This window comes from Phyllostomus discolor, chromosome 2 (genome assembly GCF_004126475.2).
Source record: "Phyllostomus discolor isolate MPI-MPIP mPhyDis1 chromosome 2, mPhyDis1.pri.v3, whole genome shotgun sequence".
In the NCBI taxonomy this organism is placed as follows: Eukaryota; Metazoa; Chordata; class Mammalia; order Chiroptera; family Phyllostomidae; genus Phyllostomus; species Phyllostomus discolor.
In genome coordinates, this window is record NC_040904.2 from 216,911,321 (window position 1) to 216,934,390 (window position 23,070).

At 67.7% G+C, this 23,070-nt stretch overlaps 3 protein-coding genes across 7 annotated transcripts in view; all 3 read right to left on the reverse strand.

Annotated features, from left to right (window-relative positions):
• Window positions 1–6,087, reverse strand: part of TUBGCP6 (tubulin gamma complex associated protein 6) — a 16,203-nt gene extending 10,116 nt beyond the window's left edge. Inside the window, exons 1-4 of the mRNA XM_028533326.2 lie at window positions 4,964–6,087; window positions 3,648–3,811; window positions 864–1,074; window positions 440–613 (exon numbers count right to left, since the gene is read on the reverse strand). Coding sequence (XP_028389127.1) covers window positions 440–613; window positions 864–1,074; window positions 3,648–3,811; window positions 4,964–5,704 — 1,290 coding nt within the window. The 5' untranslated portion in view covers window positions 5,705–6,087. The remainder of the gene's footprint in view (window positions 1–439; window positions 614–863; window positions 1,075–3,647; window positions 3,812–4,963) is intronic.
• A 290-nt stretch (window positions 6,088–6,377) lies between these two features.
• Window positions 6,378–12,221, reverse strand: HDAC10 (histone deacetylase 10). Of its 5 annotated transcripts, XM_036019778.1 has the most exons (20): window positions 11,384–12,219; window positions 11,178–11,312; window positions 10,889–10,985; window positions 10,551–10,648; window positions 10,357–10,461; window positions 10,130–10,198; window positions 9,826–9,952; window positions 9,585–9,650; window positions 9,384–9,443; window positions 9,213–9,302; window positions 9,007–9,113; window positions 8,864–8,931; window positions 8,520–8,784; window positions 8,315–8,399; window positions 7,858–7,949; window positions 7,657–7,713; window positions 7,335–7,413; window positions 6,945–7,127; window positions 6,702–6,861; window positions 6,378–6,548 (listed from the first exon to the last, which is right to left on the reverse strand). In XM_036019778.1, the coding sequence occupies exons 1-20, from the start codon at window positions 11,440–11,442 to the stop codon at window positions 6,538–6,540; spliced, it is 2,013 nt and encodes a 670-aa protein (XP_035875671.1). In that variant the 5' UTR covers window positions 11,443–12,219; the 3' UTR covers window positions 6,378–6,537. The 5 variants fall into 5 exon arrangements, with proteins under 5 accessions (XP_035875671.1, XP_035875669.1, XP_035875673.1 ...); XM_036019776.1 differs by having other exon boundaries at window positions 6,378–6,861; window positions 11,384–12,220; XM_036019780.1 differs by lacking the exon at window positions 10,551–10,648 and having other exon boundaries at window positions 6,378–6,861; window positions 11,507–12,221.
• A 1,008-nt stretch (window positions 12,222–13,229) lies between these two features.
• On the reverse strand, window positions 13,230–21,907 carry MAPK12 (mitogen-activated protein kinase 12). Its single transcript, XM_028532224.2, has 12 exons — window positions 21,507–21,907; window positions 21,291–21,420; window positions 18,778–18,836; window positions 17,886–17,997; window positions 17,758–17,787; window positions 17,433–17,480; window positions 16,775–16,889; window positions 16,509–16,580; window positions 16,262–16,341; window positions 16,104–16,182; window positions 15,845–16,018; window positions 13,230–13,844 (listed from the first exon to the last, which is right to left on the reverse strand). Exons 1-12 carry the CDS (start codon window positions 21,629–21,631, stop codon window positions 13,765–13,767), a joined length of 1,104 nt encoding a protein of 367 aa, XP_028388025.1. The 5' UTR covers window positions 21,632–21,907; the 3' UTR covers window positions 13,230–13,764.
• Between the last annotated feature and the right edge of the window lie 1,163 nt (window positions 21,908–23,070).

Consider the following 23,070-nt stretch of genomic DNA (forward strand, 5'->3'; position numbering starts at 1 on the left):
CACGGCCCAGCCTGCGCCTGGCCCTCACGGTGTCACCCCGCCCCCGCAGTGCCCGGGGCACAGTGCCCGCCCCCTCCGCCCCTCCCTGACAGCCTCTGTCCCAGAAGGCCCCGCCCCCGAAGCTGCACCTGCTGTCCAGGGGTGGGGCCCAGCGCAGGGGCGGCCGGGAGGCTCGCGGGGAGACCTGGCTCAGCCCCAGCTCCTGGGACTCAACAAGCAAGGAGTCCGAGTGTTGATCGCCACGTGTCTCCCTGAGGATCCTTGGGGGAGAGCACCGAGTGCCCGCCCCACCCCACCTGGGCCTCGCCCGGGCCCCTGGACGCGGGCCACGCCTGCCTCCCCCTGCCCCGCGGCCCCAGCGCGTCTGCCCAGGTCTGCGGCGCAGCGACCGCGGTGGAGCACCAGGCCGCGCAGCCCCGGGCGAGGCCCCAGGCCCTACCTGGAACACGAGGCCCTTGCTGCACGCGGCGTCCAGCACGGGCTGCAGGGAGAAGTGGCTCAGGCGCGCGTAGTGGGTCCCGCACTCGGCCACCTCCGCCAGGAGGCTGCTGACGCTCTCGGGGGAGGTCCCCAGGACGTGGACGCCCCGCTTCACCACGAAGGCCTGCGTCGGCTGGGGGGGGCAGAGCAGAGGGCGCTGAGGCCAGACACCCGGGGCCCCTTCCAGCCACGGCTCGGCCCCGACAGCTCCGGGACTGGGGGGCCCGCGCCCAAGACGCAGGCACGGCAAGCTCCAAAGGCAGACCCAGCCGCCCCCCCAGCGATGAAAGCGCAGAACGAGGCGCCGCTTTCCACTGGCTGCGCCGCGGGGCCCGCCGCCGGGCCTCACCACGCCGGCCCCCCCGCCCGCGCCGTGCCCCCACCTGGCAGAGGGGGAAGGTGGCAGACACGACCCCGATCAAGACGTTCAGCGCATCCTTCACCAGCTCGCACTCCTTCACCAGGATGGGCTGCGCGGCGGCCGGCAGGCCTGCACCCAGCGCCTGCAGCTCCCCGCGGCACAGCCGGCAGAGCCGGTGGAAGGCGTCCCTTCCCGCCTCCGTGAGGTAGGGCTCCTCTCTGCGGCCAGGGGGGCTGTGGAGACAGAGCCGCGGGCACCTCAGCTGCGTGAAGGCCAGGCGGGAGGCAGCGACCCCGCAGCGGGTGCCCCCCACCAGCCGCCGGCCTCTGGTCAGCTCTTCGGGCTCTGCCGCCCCCCACGCCCACGCAGGACGCCCGCCAGCACCAGGGCGCACACTCACAGGAGCACAGTCACCGCAGCGGGCCCTCGGGCGAGGGCAGCGCCAGTCTGCACGCCCGTGCGCCCAGCGGCACCCCACAACGGCCCACAGGCGGAAGCAGCCTGCGTGCCGTCGGGGCGAGTGGGCTTGGAGACGTGACCCACCCACCCTCGGGACGGAACACTCGGCCCCGGAAGGAAGGACGTGCTGGCGCCTGCCCCGACGGGGACAGGCCATGGGGCCCTGGGGCTCCGGGAGCTCAGCCGGTCCCCACGGGGCAGACGCCGCCGCGGACCCCACTTACGGGGGCCCCTGCCACGACAGGTTCGGCACTGAGTGGGGACACCGGTGTCCAGTGGGGACAGAGTCTCGTCTGGGGAGGCGGGAGGTTCTGGAGACGACAGTGTGAAGGCCTCACAACGGCGTGAGCATGTCTCACGCCCCCGACTGTCACTTAGAAGCGACCGAAGTGTCCAGTTCTACGTCGCGCAGACTTTCCTCGAGAGACAGCACGAGGGGCGAGCCCGGCAGAGCACGCCCCCAGCTCAGCGCGGGGCAGGGACGGCCCCCAGGGGCTTCGCCTCCGCAGGACCCAGCGCGGCAAGCTCACCAGACGGGTGTGCGTTCAAGGTCAGTCCAACCATGGGGTCTTCAAAGTACACCTTCGAAAACCCCGAACCTCTACTGGGAAGTATGAAAACTGTCTTTCAGAATCCACCGGGAAAGCCCTGGCCGGGCAGCTCAGCAGGTTGGGGCGTCGCCCCGTCCGCCCGAAGTGTCGTCCGGCCCCCAGTCACGGTCCCCAGTCCCGTTCCCCAGTCCCGGTCCCCAGTCCCGGCGAGAGCCTGGGCTGCTGCTGCAGTCCCCGGCCAGGGTGACGTTTCTCTCTCTCTCCCTCCCTTCCTCTCTCTCTAAGACCAGTAAACATAAGACCAGTAAACATATCGTTTTAAGTTTTTTAAACCCACCCTGGCTGGTGTGGCTCAGTGGACTGAGCGCCGGCCTGCGAACCAAAGGGTCGCTGGTTCAATTCCCAGTCAGGTCACACGCCTGGGCTGTGGGCCAGGTCCCCAGTGGGGGGCCATGAGAAGCAACCACATGCTGATGTTTCTCTCCCCCAACCCTCCTTCCCCACAGTCTAAAAGTAAACAGAATCTTGTAAGCAAATGTTTAAACCCACTGAAAAAAGTAATTTTTTAATAGAGCCTGACAATACAGGCTTTTCTGAACATTTTCTTCTCATTTTCAAATCCTGACCAGCTCTTTTCTCCTCCTCCCCAAAAAACCCGTTTTTCAGTCTAGCGAATCAAAACGGTGTCATTCGTTTTTTGAAGACAAAACTCCTCTTTCGCGGGGCAGGAAACGGGCCTCAAGCTGCGGGGCTTCCTCGTGTGGACGAGACTCGGAGCCCCAGCCCGCGTCCCCCTCTGCGCCCGATGCACGCGAACGCCACGTCTCAGGACGCGTTCAAGTCTCGTGTCTCGTGCTTGCTCGCCGACGATGCCCTGCCCTGCGCCCTTCACCCCTCGCCACCGGCCGAGCACAGGGGAGCTCCTGCCCCCTCTTCCAGGGTGGCCCCGTGACTCACTCGACGCAGAGGGAGAAGAGGCCCGTACAGGACCCACCGAAACTCAGCCCCTGATCCCCTGACGTTGGGAACGGCCCCCCAGAGCGGCTGGCTGGGCGGAGCAGCAGCAGGGGACGTCCTGTGGACCGACCGGCTCCAGGGCGGGCGCAGGGGCAGCGCTCACAGCCCTGGGGCTGCTGGTGGACAGGGGGCTCTGCTTCTGGCGGGAGCTCAGCTTCCCCGCCCGCCCGCCCAAGGGCCGCTGGGGTTAGACGGGAATGAGCTCTGGGGACACGGCAGGGACGCCGGAGTGAAAGGCCACCGGGCCCGTTCTGAGGGGCCCCGAGGCACAAGCCCGCTGCGGGCAGAGGCCCTGGACCCGGAGAAGCGGCAGTCAGGGCGGCGCTGCCAGGACCACAGCCTGCCGGGGGGCAGCAGCACGCCCGTCCTCCCAGACGTGCACGACGGTGGGCACGGGTCGTCTCCCCCCCAGCCCCGGCCACACTGCCGGCCAGGCGACCCCGGACACCTCGGGCTGGGAGCCCTCCCGGGGAGGACGCGAACTCAGGTGCGAGGGACGGCTCTCGCTGCAGAGTGTGCTCTCGCTGCAGAGTGTGACCCTCGGAGCTGCCGTTCCAGTGGGAGCCTCCATGAAGCCTGGAGTCCCCGCCCCGGGCACTTCTGCCAACTCCCAGGGCAGAGACAGGGCTGCGCCCTCCCCCGACCGGGACTTCCAGGCCCCCCCCCCCCCCCCCGTCCCGTCCCAGCAGCGGCTGCCAGAGCTGCCCCGGCTCTCAGGCAGCCCACGCCCACACACACACCGGAGGAGGCCCGCGCCTCCCACGGCAAAGCTTACGCACCAGCCAATGTGCTCCCAGCACCTCTGCCTGCTGGGCTCGTAGGTGAGCGCCGCGTCCCACAGGTCGACCTCGGGGGTCGTGCCCGGCTCAGACTGGGAGTCGGGGGTCAGGTTGGATGCCGACTGGAACCCTTCGTCTTCGGACGGATCCACGCTCTGAGGCACCTGCGGGTAGGGGAGGGAGGGACCAGTACGTGTGCCTCTGGGTCGCAGCCTCGCCCGTGTGATGGAGGTGCAGCACTTCACCCGGCTCGCTCACCCGGGAAAGGCCCGGCAGAACGCCTCCCGTTTCTCTCTCTGGCACGCACACACTACAGTGTTTCCGCATCCATTAAACTGTCTAAGGAATTAACCCTAAACTACGAAGGTCGCCAGTTCCCAATTCCATACGACACTTAAGCCCCCACCCACATGCCGTGCAACGAAATGCGTCCAACCTGCAAATTCCGTTTGGGGGAACCCCGCACAGAAACCGCACTAGAGACGGAAAAACCGGCGTAGGCCAGGCTGCCCGCTGCAGCCCCGTCTGGGTCTGCAACCCCCCGATGTCTCAGGGCAAGGGGGCAACGGGGGCACGCCCTCCGGGGACACGCACGTAGCCACAGAGGACAAGGCCCAAGGCCAATGCGCTTCATCCGGTAGGAGAAGCCCTGTGCTAAAAGTGCAGAGAAGCACCGAATGCTGCGTGGGCAGTAGGAACAAGCATTCTTTTCTTTTTTCTTTGCCACATGTGGCTGCTAAGCACTTGAAATGTGGCGTATGCAACCAAGGAACAAAACTTTTTACTTCACCTTAGTTAACTTAGGCCCTGGCTGGTGTGGCCCAGTGGACTGAGTGTAGGCCTGCAAACCACGAGGTCAAGGGTTCGATTCCCAGTCGGGGCACACGCCTGGGGTGCAGGCCAGGTTCCCAGTAGGGGGCGCATGAGAGAGGTAACCACACATGGATGTTCCTCTCCCTCACTTTCTCTCTCCCTTCCCCTCTGTCTAAAAATAAGTGCATAAAATCTTAAGTAATAATGACGATAATAACAACTAACTTAGGCTTAAGGAACACCTCTAGGGGGCAGAATGAGCAACTTAGCGACATGTCCTGCCAGGTAAGCAGGAGAAGAAACATATTGCTTAGGCCTGCAGGGGCACAGCTGCGTCCTTGCCCAGGAAGGTGGGCGCCAGCGCCCGGCCTCACCACGGCTCAGCCACCGAGTGGCCTGCACTCCAGAGCTGTCCTGCCCCTCCCGCGACAACAGGAAAGTCAGGGAGGCACTTCCAAGGGCGGGGGGCGGGGGGGCCCAGGGGCAAGAGAGCAGCACCCCACCTTTATGGTCAGTCCGCAGAGGTCCGCGCTGTCCGGCACCGGGGGCAAGTCCAGGCGGACGTCCATGTCGTAGGTGCGACTGTGCACAAGGGCTCCGAAGAGCGACAGGCGGGTGTCCCTCTCAAACCTGTCGCCACAGGGCTCGCCATATGAGAAGAGACGGGCAGTGGGCAGGCCGGTGCCCGGCGCGGCCTCCATCACCTGAAGCGCCTTCTGGATGGCGTCCTGACACAGATACTCCTCCCTGGAGATCCGAGTCTGCACGTCCATCTCGAACACGCTCAGGTCGTAGCAGTCGTAGCCGCTGTAGGGCACGTTCCTGCCGACGTGCTTGTTGTGGAAAAAGTAGTCCCGCTTCCGGGGCAGGGCTTGCGGGGGGCCACTGCCCGCCAGCTGCACCAGCAGGTCCAAAGCCGAACCCACCTCCACCAGTGGGCAGCCAGGGGCTGCTTCGAGTTTCTCCACGAGCTCCTCCAGCCGGTCGGCCTCGGGGCCCAGGCCGCCCACTCTCAGGTCAAAGGACAGCATGAGGATCTTGTTTTTCACGGGGAGTCTTGGGGGGTCAGGCTGCAGCTTGGGAGCCTCGTCTTGGAAGAGATTTGCGAACAGAGCGTTGTAGGCCACCCGCTTGAGGCTCTGCTTCGCTCTCCTGCGGCTCGGGCCGCGCTGGCCCAGGTGAGCCTTCGCGGCCGGCAGGAGGGCCTCGCACAGGTCGTCCAGCAGCTGCGTGATGCTGGCCATGCCCACCGCTCTCGGCTCCCCGAGGCCTGACAGCCGGGGGCGGGGCCGACGGGTAGGAGGCCGCCTCGACGGCGGCAGAAGGATCCGAACTGGAATGAAACCGGGCCCGCGGCGGCCCTGCCCCCGCCGGCCGGCCCGCAGCGGTCCGCAACCCGCGGCGCTCACAGAAGCGCGACAAACCGCAGGATCGCGCGCGCACCGTACGCAGCGGACGCGACAGCTCCGCGCTCTCCCGGGGCCCGAAAAGGGGCGGCCAGGAGAGACGCCGCCCGTGGACGGTCCGCGGGGACCGGGAAGGGTCCGCGGGGTCAAGCCGCAGGGGCGCCCTCTCACCAGACCTCGGCCGGGGCCGCGCGCGGCCGCAGCTCCCGCCGCCGCACGTCACTGCTGCGCGCCCTGCCAAACCGCGGGAGCCGGCGCGCGGGAATTGCGTAATGGAGGTGGGCGGTGGCCTGCGGGAAGGGGGCGGAGCCCCGGTGGCCGCAGTCGTCCGCGCACTTCCGGCTTGGGGCAGCGAGCCCGCGAGTGGGAACCCTGAGGCCGGACGCCGCGGGGCGCAATAACGGAGGCGGAGTCAGACTTTCGCGTAAATGTTTACTGATTGGAGCGGAGAGAGAGCCGGGGCGGGGCCTTCCGTGTGGAGGCGGGTGCACGGGGTGCGGACAGTCTGCAGCCGACAAAACGCTCCTGAACCTGCACCAGCGCGCGGGACGTCGGGAACAAGGCCCCAATGTGCCGGTGAATGTTTAACAGGGGGTTCCGGTCTGCGGTGTCATTTCCAGGGTGCAAATACCTCCGCCCTGGCCGGTGTCAAGCAGCCAGGTCAGCAGCACTCAAGCGGGAGCTGGAAGAGGCGCGCAATCCGCTTGGCACTGCTGTGCCGGTTCAGGGCAGCGCCCCGCTCTCAGGACGCAGCCACTGTCCACACGGAGCTCTAAAGCAGGATTGTCCCCCAGGGTCCCAGGCATTCCGTGTAAGCCGTATCCCCTAGTCTCACCGGCCACCTGCAGCATCTTCCACTGAGACTCCAGCTGCCTTCTCAGGTGCATCAGGGCCTGCTTGTCCCCTGGGGAGGCCACGCAGAAGGGGCCCAGGCTGGGGGGCGCCTCTCCATGCAGCACCTGGGCCAGGACACCTGCCAGCTGGGGTGCGGACTCCTGGGCCAGGGACAGAGTAAAGCGGTGTGAGTCACTTGTCTCCCCGTCTGCCACCCCCCAGCTCGTCCACCTGCCCACCTCACCTCAACCAGGAGGGCCAAGACTCGGCCCCCTGCCGGCACTCGCAACAGCGCAGCCAGCAGCGCAGCTTGGGACTCCCGCAGACCGTGGGCTGTCCCCAAGGCCAGGAGCACCAGGTCGGGCTGGAAGCCATAGGCCAGGGGCAGCACCAGCGCCAGGACAAAGTTCAGGAACCCACCAGTCGTCTGTGTGAGGGACAGCAGCATAGCCCCCTCCCCTCATCCTGGCGACACCCCTCTCGCCAGCTCAGGCCACCCCACCTCCAAGGGTCAGGTGGGCGGCCACACCAAAAGTCCCATCAGGAAGCCAGGAAGGGTGGGTGAAAGGCCAGGGCCTGGCCCTCGTGATGCCAGTGAGCAGCCACAGCCTGCCCCCGGGACGCCGACACTCACCCCCGGCAGTGGCATGGAGACATGGAATATGGACAGGGCAGCTGCCTCCTTGCCCCTGACGCTCAGCCACAGAGTCCTCCTTCCAGGGGAAGGTGGGCATATGGACAGGAATGGTGTGAGTGAGATGCCACCCACCCTCCAGAACCAGGGTGACAGAGGGGGAGGTGCAGGAGAGGTTGCGGGTAGGGGTCCTGGGAGGGCTCACCCTCTGTGCTGGAGACCCTCCTGGCCTTGCTCCCAGGGCCCTCAGCCCACCCACCCATCTCTCCCGGGGACCCACCCACAGGCAGGACTGGATGTACACACGACCCAAGGGGCATACCCATCGTCAGCAAGGTCCGATGGCCGATCCAGCTGTCCCACGGCCACGCAGAGAAGCCTACAAGGAAAGGTGGTCCCAGGACAGGCTGTGTTCTCCCCACTAGGAGTCTGTTCTCAGAGCCCCCCTCCCCCTGGGCCAGCCAGGGCGAGGACACCCACAAGCCACGCCTTCACGCACTCAGGCCAGCCAGCTGCAGCTCACCTCTGGGCTCCCCGGGACAGGCTGTGCCGGAGGGCCACGTCCAGAATGGCCACTGTGGCTGGGGCCGGGGTGGCTGTGAGGCCGCTGCTCACCTGTGGGGTGGATACAAGCAGGGGAGGGCCACTCCCAAACCAGGTCAACAGACCCATCCTCAGTCCTTCCCTTGGTCCCTGTCTCTGTGGCTGCCATCTGTGCATTCTGAGGTCAAATCGCCCCACTTCTGAAAATAAGGTGCTTATGACCATTTTAAGTCTCCACCTTCCCCCCTCTGCCAAAGAGCATTTAGTTGAGGGGGCCAAGGGACCACTCGGGACTCTCTAGGGGCTCTCCTGGGAAGGGTCCCAGGCACAAGGCCACACTCACATTCACTTGGTCCTGCACCCCCATCCCTCCGCTGGACAGGCCACCTATCATGGGCAGCTCCACAGCCATCCCCAGCCCCTCCTGGTGCCCCCACCTGCCCATCCAAGATCCCATCCAAGAGATACAGGATCTTCCCAAGGGCAGTGACAGCCTCCTCCGTGGCCAGGGCCTCGTGTAGCCTGGGGTGGGCAAGCCAGAGGAACACAGGACACGGGGTGACACATGGGTCACAGGCGAATCATGTGAGGGTGCGTGATGGGCACGGCCCCCGCTTCTATCCCTAGGCCCGCTCTGCCCACCTGGCCCAGGCCTGTGTCTCCTCCTTCGGGCTTGACCCCTCCTGATGGAGGACATCGGGGGGTAGGACCAGGGCAGTGTCCAGGGGAGTCAGAGCAACAGCCATGCGGACAGGTGGCGTGGGGCGCAGGTGCAGCTGGTCCAGGAGGGCCCTTAGTGCCACTGTGGCTTGGGCTGCTGCGGCCTTCAGTTCAGGGCCCCCAGGCAGCAGAGGTGAGGGCCTCCCCTCCGGGGAGTAGGTGCTGGGACTCAGGACAGGGGTGGAGCCTAGGAAGTGGCTTGGGGTCACAGCCACGTCGTGGAAGCCCGAGGCACAATCCCACCACCCGGCCCAGGCCACACTGACCTTGCTGCTGGAGGCTCAGCCAGTGAGGGGCATGGGCTGCCCGCACGCTCTGGATGGACTCCAGGGCACTGCAGGGAGAGGCAGGAGCGGCAGTGAGGCCTGGCCTTGCACCCCCCAGCCTCCCAGCCTCCTACCCCTTGCACCTGTGACGTGGCACCATGGGCCCTGACAGGGGCGGTGCGGGGTCACCCAGCAGGGACCGCACTGTCATGCACACGGACTCGGAGAGCGACTCCAGATGGTAGCCACCCTGGGAAGAGGCAGGAGGGCAGGGTGTCACCGGGGCAACAGGCCCCCCCAACTGACCCTCAGTCTCCAGCCCGTGGACCCTCCCTGTCACCACAGTCACCTCCAGCACGGCGCAGACCCGGCCGCCAGCCAGCACCTGCAGCAGCTGCGTGAGGTGGGCGAAGCACTCTGGCGTGGCCTGCATCTGCCCCTGGAACCAGAGCCAGGTGTGACCGGGGCCTGGCTGCTGGACGCCCGGGGCCCTTCCGGCCAGGCCAGCCCAGGCCCTCACCTCGGGATCCCCGATCGCCGAGTCGAATCCTGCTGACACTAGCACCAGCTCAGGGTCAAACTGCAGGGAGGGGGTGAAGGGGAGACCCCTTAGAGAGACCCCTCCCACCCTCATTCTGTGCCCGTGGCGGGGGTGGGGGGACTCTGGGCATCAAGCCGCCCCCTCCCTCCTGTGGCCGAGGCAGCCCCCTCGCACAGTCACCTCGAAAGCCAGGGGGAGCAGCACGTGCAGGAAGGCGGCCACGTAGTCGGCATTTCCCATCCCGACCTGCAGCCGCAAGCACCGGCGTTGGGCCCTGCCGGAGCGGGCCATGGGGCCTGCACCCTGCAGCCCAGGCTCTGGGGGTGGCCCTGGACGGACACCCTAGACGACACTCCGGAGGCCCGGAGCTGTGGGGTGGGGGATGGGGTGGGGGGCAGGAGCAGGGTGGGGAGGGCAGCACCTGGTTCCAGGGCAGGTTGACCGTGAAGCCTCGGCCCCGGCCCTGCCCGACGGCGTCTGCGTCGGACTCTGGCAGGTAGGGCCAGAAGCGCCCGTGCTCGTAGCGGTGCCAGGAGAAGTAAAGGACACTGCAGACAACCAGTCGGGGTCAAAGGTCAGAGGTGAGGAAGCACAGCCCCATGGGCCCTCACAGAACCCCAAGCCTTGAGCACACAGCTACGCCCAGCTAGGAATTTCCCAGGCCAGGCCGTGTGCCCCAAAGAGTGGGGTCATGATGAAGGATTGTATCCCCACCCCTAACTCACCTGGGGTCGTCCTCAAAAATATACTGGATGCCCTGGCCATGATGGATGTCCCAGTCAACAATGAGGATCCTGGGGACACACAGCACTGGGCTCGTGGTGCAGGGGGGACAGGGCCCCGCCCAGGGTGGGGAGGGACTGGGTGTGTCTCACAGCAGCCTGCTCTTCTCAGCCCTCCCCGTGAGGGCCCCCACCCCCGCCAGCAGCCAGCCAGCCAGCCCAGCACACACCTGTGCAGCCCATGTTCCCGCTGGGCGTGCTTGGCCGCTATGGCCACATTATTGAACATGCAAAACCCATTGGCGGCGGCCCTCTGGCTGTGGTGCCCAGGAGGCCTGAGGGCGAGAGGGGGCATGGGGCATGTCAGGGTCCTCCTGTGCCCACATGGGGGGGGGGGCAGCCAAGGCAGAGGGACAGCTCTCACCTCACCAGGGCAAGCCCGTTGTGCACAGCCCCCGTCAGCACTGCGTCCACCAGCTGCAGCCCAGCCCCCGCGGCCAGCCGGGCACAGTGGAACGTACTCTGTTGGGGCAGGGGAGCAGATGAACCCCACACCGGCTGCTCCCCACAGACTCTGGCCAGGTCTGTGCCAGGTCACAAGACACCAAGTGCTGAGTGCAATGGGCCAGGACAGTCCCAGGTGCCAGCAGCAGCAGGTGTTCAAGGCACTGGCACGTCCATGAACACAGGGACACTGGCCGGGTGGGCGGCCATGGACATGAGCAGGCATGAGGATGGGGGGCATGTCCCCAGGGCACGCACCGGATGGAAGTAGACAGCATCGAACCGTCCCGACAGTGCCTGGAGCTCCTCCGTGCTCAAGGCCTGGGTCCCCCGCAACAGGGCCACGTACTCTGGGCTGCAGGGGGGCAGGGAGGCAAGGCAGAGTCACCAGCGGACCTGGAGAGGGGAGGACTGCCCACCTCACTGCTCCCTCACCCACCCACCCACCCAGTGGTGAGGCTCTGGGGGAGGGGCACTGGCTGGCAGGGCGTGGGCTCAGGTCCCAGGGTGTGTCCTCCAGGACCTGTGGCCTCCCCCTGGGTCTGACCTGTGCACCAGGCCCAGCTCCGTTTCCGAGGCCTCTCGGGCCGTCAATCGCAGACACCTCTGCTCCAGGCCCCGCTGCTGCAGGCGTCCCAGGGCGGTGGTCAGGCGCTCAGGACACTCGATCTCACACTCGGGGCTGAGCGGACAGAGAGCTCAGACTCAAGGGTCCCCCCCCCCCAGCCCGCACCTCTGCCAGGTCACACTTACTCGTCCCAGAGCAGCCTAGCGGCCTTCATGTCCTCGTGGTGCACGAGTGCCGTCCTCATGGCTCAGGCGTGGGTGCGAGGGCCGGACGCCCCAGCCCGGGTTGACTGCGTTGCCGGTCCCCACCTTGCAGCCCCAGGGAGCAGCGAACGCTTGGCCACAGCGGATGCAGCCAGCACCCAGCCTGGGCAGGAGCACGCAGCGCCCAGGCAGGAAGGAGTCCCGAGGCTACAGCCCGGCTCGGATGGAGTCGAGGACGGCAAGGTGGCACCTACGGTCAGGCTTCCGGCTTCCTGCGAGACTCGCACTGGGGCCGTCCCGCCCCCTCGCCGCTCCAGCTCCTCCTACCTGGAGCCGGGCAGGCCTCGTTCCCCTTTAGCGATAAGAGGGGACGCGCGTGAGGGCCTAGGGCTAGTGTGCCCGGACCCACGCGGAAGTCTCGGCATTCACACAGCGTGCCATGGACGGTGCCCCTGCACCCCAACACCCCCAGACCCATGTGAGCTCCAGGAGTAGCAGCGAGGGAAGGAGCACGGATCCGGGGTCTCAGGAGCCAGGACGCGCGGCAGGAGAGCGCCCGGCCGCCTGGGGCCTGGCCTGGGCTGCCCGCTACAGGGCGCTGCCCCCGGGGTTTAAGAAGGGAGTGACAAGGGTCCGATTTAAGCTCCAAGAAGGTCCCCGGCCAAAGAGCTGGCGGCAAGCTGGCCAGGAGACGCGGCAGCGTGGGGCGCGGGAAAGGCGGGCGGAGAGAGGGTCTGGGCGAGGGGTGGACGACGGAATGATGAATGAAGCCAGCGAAGCCAGAGCTGCGAGTACAGCGGGAGCCGGGAGCCCGAATCGCGGGGCTCTGGAACTGGGCCCTGGGGGCGGGTCTCTTGGAGGAGGGGCGTGGGCGTGGCGTGGCGGGAGACGGCGCCCTGGGGGCGTGGCCCTGGGCGGGGCTTGGTGGGAGGTAGTGCCTTAGAGCTGGGATGCTCCCCCATCGCGATCCTAGGTCGTCCCGGCCCTACAGGGGGCTCTGGGGAGACTCCAAACAGGTCATTTGGGGTCAGATGCACTCCAATCACGTTGGGGCTAGGGAATGACGTGCTGATTGGCCGTCCTGGGACACGTGTCAACGGGGGCGTGGTCAGCGGCCGGAGGTCATACTCGGATGCTGCAGAGCAGAGGGCCCCAGCAGGAGTCTGTCCCAAAAGCACGGAAGACCTCTGGACAGAGAAGGCCGGTGTCCGCTGTGGCAACTCGTCTGGCCAGCGTGTGCCCAGCCCAACTCCAGGCCGGGAGAACCGCCTGGCCCGCTTCGGGGGCACCTACTGCGGGGACAGGTGGGAGGAGCCAAGGCGGCCTCTGGAGCCCTGGAGTGGCTACCGACTGCGCTGCCGACTCTCGAAGACGTCGAATGGCCAGCAGAGGGCCCTGTGGGCTCGGCGATGGCGCTGGGAAGTGGCCGTGAGAGAGAACAGAAACCCTTCTCTCCAGAGATGCCAGGGCCGAGGCTTGGGGTGCCTCTTCTCGTCCAGCATGGCTCCCCCTCCCTAGGAACCTGGCCTTGGAGAGAGCAAGGACTCAAACGGCTGGGAGGGAGCCCCAGGTTGGACCCTAGCCACCCCAATTCTCATCAGGCCCTGCCCCAAGGTCGGGCTCCAGAGTCCAAGCCATCTGAGGAAGACCACCTTAAAAGCTCCAGGCTCCGGGCCCCCTGGCACAGGCCAGGGGAAGTGGGCACCAGCTTCGTGACCCAGGAAGCAGGGCTGAGGCTCCCAGGCTGGCCTCCTTCCTCTGTGTGAGGCTGCAGCTCGGACGCCTAAAGGCGGAGGCCCAGCCCAAGAATCAGGAAGTGAAGCCGGAGTGGAAGCGCTACAAAAGGGTTTATTTCCTCCCAGCCTTGTGGGCACACGAGAACAGCTTACATTCCAGGCGGGGCGTGCAGGAGAACCCACACCAACGCCCGCGCCCCCCCCCCAGGAGAAAAGACCCTGAGTCAGCGCCTGCACCCTCCCTGTCCTTCCTCCCCAGCCGCGTGCGCTGGGCCTCAGCACGGTCCAGAGCAGGCAGGGTCCGAGGCCAGGCCTCGACCCCAAGCCGCGCCCCCCCCCACCCCACACTGAAGGCTCTGAGGCCTCTTGCTGCCGCCTGCTCAGGGGACGGCTGCTCAGGGGCTCAGAGGCCAGCCCGGGCCCAGGCAGGGGGCAGGGTCCGGCCCAGGAAGTCCAAGTGCTCCTCCAAGGTGAGGCTGAGGTGGGGCCTGACAGCAGGGTCACAGGCTTGGAATAAGGAGTCTCCTGGGACGCAGGCACTAGCTGAGGTCACCGCAGCTCCCTTCTGGGTGGAAGCCCCCGCCAGGGTCCCCACGGCGTCCCCACCACCCTCAGGGCCCAGGGTCTTCACAGGGCTGTCTCCTTGGAGGCCTTTGCCCCCAGCTGCCGGGGAGGCTTGAAGCTGAGCACCTCTTTGTACGTGTCACCTGGGGTGGGGCGCGGGAGAGATGGGGAGTCACGGGAGAAGGGGCCCAGCCGCCCATCAGAATCAACCCCCCCAGCTCGCACCTCGTGGGCCAGCCCACTGGTGCTCGCCCTGCCCAGCGAGGAGTGTCGGGAGACCCCACTCAGGGTGGCGGTGGGCAGAGCTCCCAGGCCCAACCACTGACTAGGAGGCCACTGCCCCAAAAACCTCAGGGTCAGAGGTCACCACTGGGGTGTGGCCGCCAGGTGGGCTCCTTTGTCCCCTCCATGTGGCTCCCTCCCAGACCACAGTCCCTGTCAGCCCGCCAGAGTTCATCCCCAGCGCCTGTCCCCTCTGAGGGCGCTCCTGGAGCTCAGAACCTCTGTCCCTGAGGCCGCGGCCCCACAGCCCGCCGTCGTGGACAAACAACATGACCCGTGTGCTCACCCCGGCCCCTGCTCGAGGGCCCATGAAGACGCGGCCCAGTCCCTGGGTCCGGAGTCTCCAGGGGAATCCCCACCAGCGACCCGAAGTGTCCGCCTTCCGTGCCAGGTGGCCACGCTCCCTGCACCGTGTGCCTGGAGCCAGCCATCTCAAGGCGGGGGAGGGGGGCCTGCACTACCTGCCTCCGCCCAGTCTGCAGACGGGCAGGTTCCGCTCTGCCCACCCCCGCCTTTCATGCTCAGCTGGCTAGTGGGGTGCCAGTCTGGGGGACACAGTCCTCCCCGAGCCCAGCTCAGGACACACTGCGGTTAGAGGGTCTTCGGGGTTCGCCCTGCCTGCGACTAAGGGTGTGCGTTCCCTCCGACCCCACAGTGGGGGCCACCGGCACGGGGAAGGGGGGTGGGAAGAGGCCCTGCCGCAGAGCTGGCTTTTCCCAGGGAAGCGGGAGGCGATGAAAGCTTGCGTCCTGACCCGGGGCTCAGCCGCAAACATGCCACGTGTCCGCCCTGGGCTGCAGTCAAAGCAAAGCTCTCGGCGTGGTTTGTGTGGGCGGGGACCACAGAGAGGATCCTGTGGCTCGTGGTTTGCATGAGCTCTTTTTTTAGCAACAGAAAACTTTCGTCAACCCAAACTTACAAACACAGAGCAGCACAGATAAGGCGGGAGCCCCTGCGGAAGCCGCCAAGGACCCCGGAAAGGTGGCCCTAAGGAGAGATGGTTCGGGAACCACAACCGGTCTGGCCCCGCCCGCACCCCCTGTGCGGGAGGACTAAGGCCCTGGGTCTGAGGCAGAGTCAGGAGGGGCCTATGACCGTGGCAGCCATGTGCGGTGGTCCCAGTGGTACTAGCTGCTGCCCTCGGGGATCCCTGAACCCCCAGGCTGCTCCAGCAGCCACCGGAAGGCCCCTGGCCCAGCCCCCGTGGCCCGCCATGGGAACAGACGGACAGATGGAGGACAGACGGACAAGGCCAGCTCCAGCACCGGGTGCCTGGGCCACAGCTGAGGGAGGCCTGGGGCCTGACCGAGCAGCCATCCTTGACCCCGGCGTGAGGCTGAGGAGGTGTAGTTTGACCCCCAGAAAGGAGAGGAGGGGCCAGGTGTGAGGGTCTGGCCAGTGCAAAGCCTGGAGATGAGGAGCAGTGACGGGGTCGGAACTGGTCAGAGAGCACCGGCCGGGAGGGGCAAGGTGCCGTGGGCGGGCCGGGTAGCCCTCACCCCACAGGTAGGACACTAGGGGTGTGCAGTTGTCCAGGTGAGAGGGACAAGGAGAGGGCGAGCTGCAGAGGAGTGAGCAGAGGCCTGGGGACAGGCAGATATGGAGGAGCCAGCCTGGCCCAGAGAGAGGAGGTGTTCACAGCCGCCCCGCGCTTGGGCAGGCCGCAGTGAACCCCAGAGCTCACTCAGCTCAGGCTCCTGTGTGTGCCTCCACGCCCTTCCTTCCATCCCTCGGCTCCGGCCAGAGGTCACCTGGCCAGGATGCCCCACTGCCCTCTGACCTCCTGCTGTGTCCCTCGCCCGGCCACCTGTGCGCAGTCCACGGGGCCCAGCCGCAGGCCCTGCCCAGAGCCCCCACTCACGCTTCCACTCGTCCAGCGTGCGGTCCACGTCATCGAAGGACTCGTCGTACTTCTGGGCCTTGGACTCATCCTCCGTGTCCTGCAGCGACTCGAAGTAGGGGTGGGCCAGCGCCTCAGCCGCCGTCACCCGCCGCTCCGCATCCAGCACCAGCATTTTCTCCAGGAGGTTCACGGCTGCAGGGAGGGTGGGTCAGCGTGGGCGGAGGGGAGGGCGCCATGCCCCGGTCACTGACCCACGCTGCCCCGAGGCCGGCCCTACCCAGAGGGCTTGCATTGGTCAGGATAGAGGCGAAATCCTTCTTCTCCAGCTCGGGGAGGCCCTTCATGTAGTCCTTAGCCTGGGCAGGAAGAAGCGGTGAGGGGCCGGCCCCTGGGCCTGGCCGGGCCCTCCCCAGCCCCTGCCCAGCCCCCACTGACGTCAGCACTCTTCAGCCTCTGCACGAAGTCGTCTGGAGGTGTCCCCGTCACCTTCAAGATCTCTTTCAGCTGGTCCAGGTCTCAGCCGAGCTCAGGAGCTCAACATGGGCTAGGGTGCAGGGCTTAGCACCCCCCCGCCCCCGAACCCAGCCTGGACAAGGCACCCAGCCGCCACCCGGCCCACCCGGCCCCGCAGGTGCAGGACAAGCCCCACCCGGCCCGCCCGGCCCCCGCGGGTGCAGGATACGGTCGTTGCCCTTGAACAGGATCTTCCCTGTGATCATCTCAGCCATGATGCAGCCCGCAGACCAGATGTCCACTGAGACAGAAGGCCCCTCGTCAGGGCTCTGTGGGCCGGGGGAGGGACGCACGGCGGGGGGCATGGACATAGGGCCCATCTGGCCTGCCACACCCTCCTAGCTCCATCCCAGCTCGGTGGGCTCCAGAGGAGCGGCCTCGGGCCGGGAAGGTGGGGTGTCCGGGCGGTAGCCCCATCTCCGGGCAGTCTCTCACCTGTCTGTGTGTAGTGCATCCAGTTCAAAATGACCTCAGGTGCCCGGTACCACCGGGTCACCACATACCCAGTCATCTCGCTGTCTGCCTGCCTGGCCAGGCCGAAGTCCAGGATCTGCGGCCAGAATCGGAAGGGCAGGGCAAAGGGGCCCCCAGGAGTGAGTGAGCCAGCCCACAGTCCGGGGGGACCCCAGGGACAGCGCACACCGGGGCTCCTGCCAGCCCTCCAGGGCCTGGGGTCACAGCCACAGAGCCACAGCCTCCCCGTGGGTGCCCGCCCAGCCAGTGCACCCAGCCCCACGGAACCCGCCTTGGGACCCAGCACCCCAGGGGTCTCCTCTCCCTGTTCCTCCACTCCCTGCTGACCCCCTGGGTCCCAGCAGGCACCTCTGAGGAGGCCTTTTGGGGCCTCCCCGGCTCAGGCAGGAGGCACTGGGGGCTGCCTCCCGCCCCTCACCTCAGGCAGGTACGGGAATGGGCCCCATGCTGCCCCATCCAGTGCCTCCCCAGGGTGCATCTGGCCGTCAGCTGCCGGGCCATGGGCTCACAGCCGGCCCCTCTGCCTGGGCCAAGGCCAGCCCTCCTCCAGGTCTGAGGACAAAGACCGCCGTGGGCAGGCGGGACGGCGGGAGGGGGCCCAGCTGCACCAGACACTCACCTTCAGCTCACAGTCCTCATTCACCGCCAGGTTGCTGGGCTTCAGGTCCTGTGGGCAGAGGAGAGGTGGCTGCGTGGCCCGCCAGCGGGGGGCACCGGGGCAGGAGCCGGGGCAGTGGCTGAGCCCGGGAGCAGGCAGGCTGGGGAGGGCAGGGGGTGCCTGGGCCCCAGGGCTGTGTGCAGACACTGCGTGGCCTCCCCACGGGACCCCCTCATGCCCCCTGTGGGGAGAACCAGAGGCTCCCAGGAGTCGAGCCCCTGGAATGCCCACACACACACACACACACACACACAGGGGGGAAGCTCCCACCAGCTCCGGGACTCACCCTGTGAATGACGCCGGCAGCGTGGATGTACTGTGGGGACAGAGAGGGGGTCAGTGTGTCCACCCGCCAGTGCCTCACAGCTGCAGGCCAGCCGGCAGCCTCCCCACCCCCCAGCAGTTCACCCTCACCTTCAGCCCCTTCAGCATCTGGTAGACGAGGAACTGGATCCGGTCCTCGCTCAGCTTCTCCAGCTTCATGAGCTTGCCCAGGTCGGTGCCCATGAACGGCATGACCAGGTAGCTGCGGGGCAGGGCCGGCTCAGGCCCGGGAAGACCCCCGTCCCCACCTCCCAAGCATCCCCACACCCCAGGGCGGGCAGGGACTGTGCCTGGTGAGGGTCTGGGGGCGTCTGGGCTGACGGGGAGGGGAGGGGAGTGCCTGTGGGACAGCAGGACATCGGGGTCCGAGGGCCAGGCTGGGCGGGTGGAGGGAGACGGAGGGGCGGAGCCCTCAGCACCCAGCCTGGACAGCGCAGCCTGGACAGTGCAGCCAGCGTGGGCCCTCGACCTCTGCAAGGCCAGGCAGCAGGAGGCTGGTCCTCCCGCCCTTCACAGGCCGGGACCCTGGCTCTTGGCCATCAGCAGCGGGAGCCCAGGGGCTGCTGCCCCGGGGGCAGGCGCCCTGCGCCCTCCAGCCAAGGTCAGCAGCTCCAGTTACGGCCGCACACTTAGTGCCTGGCCCAGAGCCTGGGACCTGCCGGCTCACAAACACCAGGTCCAGGGCTCACACCTCCAGCCCCAGCCACAGCCCGGCGCCCAGCGTGACAAGAAGTGGAGGCCAAGGCTCCACCTGGCCGTGCCAGTGTCGTGGGTCCCAGTGGCATGTGGAGGGGAGTGGACTGGGGTGTGAAGACGGGGGTGGGTGTGGGGGGGGGTGCATGTGCCTTCCCACCCCCATCCCAGCTACAGGGGGATGCCTGCCTCCTGCTGGCCCTCATGCCAACCCAGAGCCCCAAATGGGCACCCAGGGGTGACCCAACACCCACCCGCCCTGCCCAGCCAGCCCCAGGCTGGCACTCACAAGTCTGTGAAATCGTCCAGGGTCTCATCAGGCGTGAACACGTCCAGCAGCCCGATCACCTGGGGAGGAGGCCAGGGCGCCAGGTGGGATGGGGGGGCCGCCCGCCAGGCTGGCACTGTGCTCCAGGCAGGAAAGTCCCCCACAGCTGTCCTCGGCTTCCCCCACTGTCCACAGCGCCGGCTCTGCCCGCTGGCAGCACCACTGGGCCTGGCACACCTGCCCCAGACGCGGGCTATTTTTGGCCGGTGACAGCTGGGATCCTCTGGGGGAAGGGCGGCCTCGAGTCTGGATCGACGCCCGGCGGTCCAAGGAGCTCCAGTTCCTTGGCCCTTCCTCCCTCCCCGCCTTCCTGTCCCCATTGAAAACCTGGGACCGGGGTGGGGACAGCCTCCCGGGGGAGAGCCAACATCCGGCAGGTACTTCCCGGGGCTGGGCCTCTGTGGGGGAGGCCCGGAGAGGCAGTGCTGTGACCAACCCAACAGTCAGGCCTGGGCCCGCAGACCCCTGGTGGGGGGCGAGGGGCAGCAGACAGGGAACGTGGCACCTGGGCCCCGGGGCTCAGGGCGACAGGGACAGGGGGTGGGGGGGCCTGTGCATTCAAACAGCAGAGGGTCAGGCAGGTGTGCCGTGGGGGTGGGGGTGGGGGGCAACACCCGGCAGGGGCCATGAGAATGGTGGCAGAGGCAGAAGGGAGAACCCTTCGAGCATTTGAGGAACACGGGGAGGGAGGCCAGGTGGCCGAGGCCCAGGCCCGGGAGAGCCAAGCAGAGGCCAGAGGGAGCCCGAGCGGGCCTCGCTCGCCGACCGGGGCTTCCCTTCGGTCCCAGAGCCGAGGGGGACGGGCTGACGCAGGCGTCACGCCAGACGTGTGAAGAGACCACGGCAGGGTGAGGGGCCCGAGGTGAGGGGCGGCCATGTGAGCAGCCACCGGGGGCAGAGCCACAGCAGGCCGGAGGGGAGGGGGCAGGCAGGGCAGACGGGTCCAGAGAGGGGTCTGGAGGCAGGTAGGCCCGGGGCGCCGGGAAGGACTGAGCAAGGGGAAGACAGAGTCCTGGAGGTTCAGGGCCACGGGGTGGGAGCGCCTTAGAGGCGCCGTGCGCAGGGCGCCTGAGGCTGGAGGCAGGGGAGGGAGACCTGCCGTGGGGGCCGGGGGTGGAGGGCGGCGGGGTCTCCGGCAACTCCTCCACCTGCCACTGGACTCAGCCTCTCCAGCCGGTTTCCTCTCAGGACAGGCCGAGTCTCCTCGCTTATGTGCGGGTGCCTTGGGGGCGGCAGGGCCCACCTGCTGGTGGATCAGGAGCTTGGGGAGCATGGCAGGGCCCACTGGCATTGTGGAGAGTCCCCCGGGGGAGCAGGCCCAAGGCGGGGCCCGCCAGGGCAGGGGCAGGGTGAGCAGGACGGGTGGGTGCGCCTGGGGGCCGGTGAGCGAGAGGCCGGATGAGGGCTGGGGCTGGGGCAGGAGCCTGCCCTCACGGGGACACGGCTCAAGCACGAGCAGGTGTGGCCGGGAGGGAGTGTGGCCCAGCCTGGGCTGGTGTCCCCCATGAATGGATTTCACCCGGGAAGAGGGGACCAGATCCCTGGGGGACTCCTTTTCCTGCGGAGGCTGGTGGCTCCAGCACCTCGGGAGGGGCCCAACCAGATGTCAGGAGCAAGGTTAGCCGGGGTCCGGGTGCCCGCACCACCAGCCCTCACCCCGGGCCCAGAGGGGGGTGGGCAGGTGCGGCCAGGGTGGGGTCGGGGAGCAGAGTTCTTGGCCTCGACGGGTCTGCCCCGAGACAGTCCTGCCACAGCCACCAGAGAGGCCCACGCTGCTGAGAGTGGCGTTCTGTGGGCCGGTCTTTTCCCGGTGGGGACCCAGATCCGCCACTCCCCACCGTGCACGAAACCCCAGCCAGAGACCTATGTCCACTGCCCTTCTCGCACCAACCCTGAACCTTCCCTGGCCGGGGACCCCGAGTGCCTGGGTGACAGCACCAGGCTGCCCGCTCCCATTCCCTGTCTACCACTGCGTTCCCAGGGTCCCCAGGTCCTCAGGCCTCGTGGGAGGCGCACTGGGGCAGGGAGGCTTCCAGAAAGGGCTGGAAAAGCCACCTGGGCTGGGGCTGCAGGAGATGCCCAGAAACGGGGAAGAGGCCGAGTGCCCCTTCCATAAAGTAGGTCCACAGAAGTTGAGGTGAGACCTGGGCCCTTCCCTGACCAGGGCCTGGGCTGCGGAACTGGGTGGGGCCCGGCGAGAGCATGGTGGGTGCTGCGTCCCTTCCGGCCTGGCCAGGGCGGAGAGGACTGGAGCCCAGGAAGCAACCTCTCTCTCCGGGAAAGAGCCCGGCCCTGCCCTGCCCTCCCCACCTGGAGCACCCCCCCTCCCGACAGTCTGTGGATGCTGCCCTGATCCCTGACCCGGGGAAGCCCAAGTGGCCGGGTGAGGCACAGGTCTTCTGGGGCAGATTTTGAAAGGGACCCGCGGGGACCCGGAGGCGAGCAGGGGCGCCGGCGCAGCCCAGCGCACTCACGTTCTCGTGGCGCATGTGCTTCAGGAGACGCAGCTCGCGGTAGGCGCGCTTGGCGTACAGCTCAGACTGGAAGGGTCGGTACAGCTTCTTGATGGCCACCTTGGCGCCTGTGCGGCTGTCCACGGCCGAGCTGAGGGACGCACGGCTTAGCCGGAGGGTCGACCACCGCGCCAGGCCACCTGCCCTCGGCGCGCCACCCCCCCGGCCTGCGCTCACCACACTGCGCCATAGGCGCCCGAGCCCACGGGCTGCAGGTCTTGGTACACGGCGCGCACCTCCCAGGCAGTCTTGGTCACCTCCTGGCGGTAAAAGCCCTTGCGGGCGGGCGGCGGCGAGCTCATGGGTCGGCGCGACTCCCCGGCCACCACCGTGCTGGCACTCCGCTCCCAGTGCCTCCCTCCGGCGCTCCGGAGCCGCGGACCCCGACCCGGGCCGAGTGGCACGCGGTCCCACCCCGGCCAGCGGACCAACCGGCCCCAGGGCCGGGCGCACGTGACGACTCGCCCGCCTGCCCGCCCTCCGGCCCCTCCGGAAACCCGAGGCGGCGGCCGCCGGGAAGGCCCGGGGCGGGGAGCGGGGACGCGGGGGGGAGGGGAGCGCGGCGGTCAGAGAAGCCCCAGCTGTAAGCGCACGAGGGCCTCAGACGCGGCCGCCTCCGCGCGCAGGCTGAACTGCTCTGCTCCCTGATCCGGGCGTCCTAGAGGGGGTCCCAAGGGGCCCCTGTCTCCTGCTTACTAACCATGCCCCCAGGGTGCCGGCCCACGGGACTTGTATCTAGGCCTGGTCACTGTCCACCAGTCCGCTGGCTTCCACTTGCCCTGACCCCAGTCCCCTAACTCTGAGGTCCCTGAGCTGGGCACCGGGTTCTTGCCCCCGTTCAGCTCCCCACGCCCCAAGATGCCCCCTTGCCCGGGGGCTGACTCGACCAAGCCCCAGGTGTGCAGCCCCCCAGGGTCTGTCTGGTCCACATCGTCCTTTCTCACGGGGCGGCCGGTTGTGTCCCACGCGCAGGCTGCACCCCCATCACCCCTCCCTGTGATCACTGACTCCAGGCCTCCCACCCCCTGGAGCCAGAGGGGTGGTCCTGTGGGTTCCCCTTGGTCCCTGTGTGCACCCCAGCTCCCTCCTCACCCCTCAGGGGGCACTGGGGAGCCTGCTCCCAAGCATTTGCAAGTCCGTCTGCCTGTCCAGCCCACCCCCCACCCATTCACCCCTCAGAGTCCTGCCTGAGCCTCCCGCTCCCTCCAGAAAGGTGCGCCTGACCCCAGGGGTGGAGGGCCCTACTCCATCCAGCTCAGCGCCCCCTCACTCCTCTCCTGGGGGGCATCATCTTTTCATGAGTCACACCCCATGAGGGACCAGGGGTGTTTGAAGGGCAGAGCCCCGGGTCTGCTCCCGTGTCCCCTCCCGTGTCCTCCCCAGCCCAGCAACCCAGGTCTGAGCAGGGTGGGGTGCCAGGGTCCCGGGCCCCTGCCCGCCCTCTGTGCACTGCCACCATGAGTCAGTGGCTCCCGCCCCCCGGCCAGAGCAGCTTTGCACTTGGGGCGCTGGGAGTCACCGGAGCCACAACTACCTGTGCCCCGTGCACCCTGGGCTGTCGCTGGCGCTCCACCTGTCTCCTCCAGGAGGCCCCCAGCTGGCCCCCTTTGCTTATTCAGAGAGCCCAGGGGTCTAGCAGGGTCCCCATGGAGACCAGACCCCCAGGTGGGGTGTGCCCCAGTTCTGCCGGCCCCCCACCCCCAGGACTTGGCACAGCTGGATCTCCAGGGGTTCCCAGGAC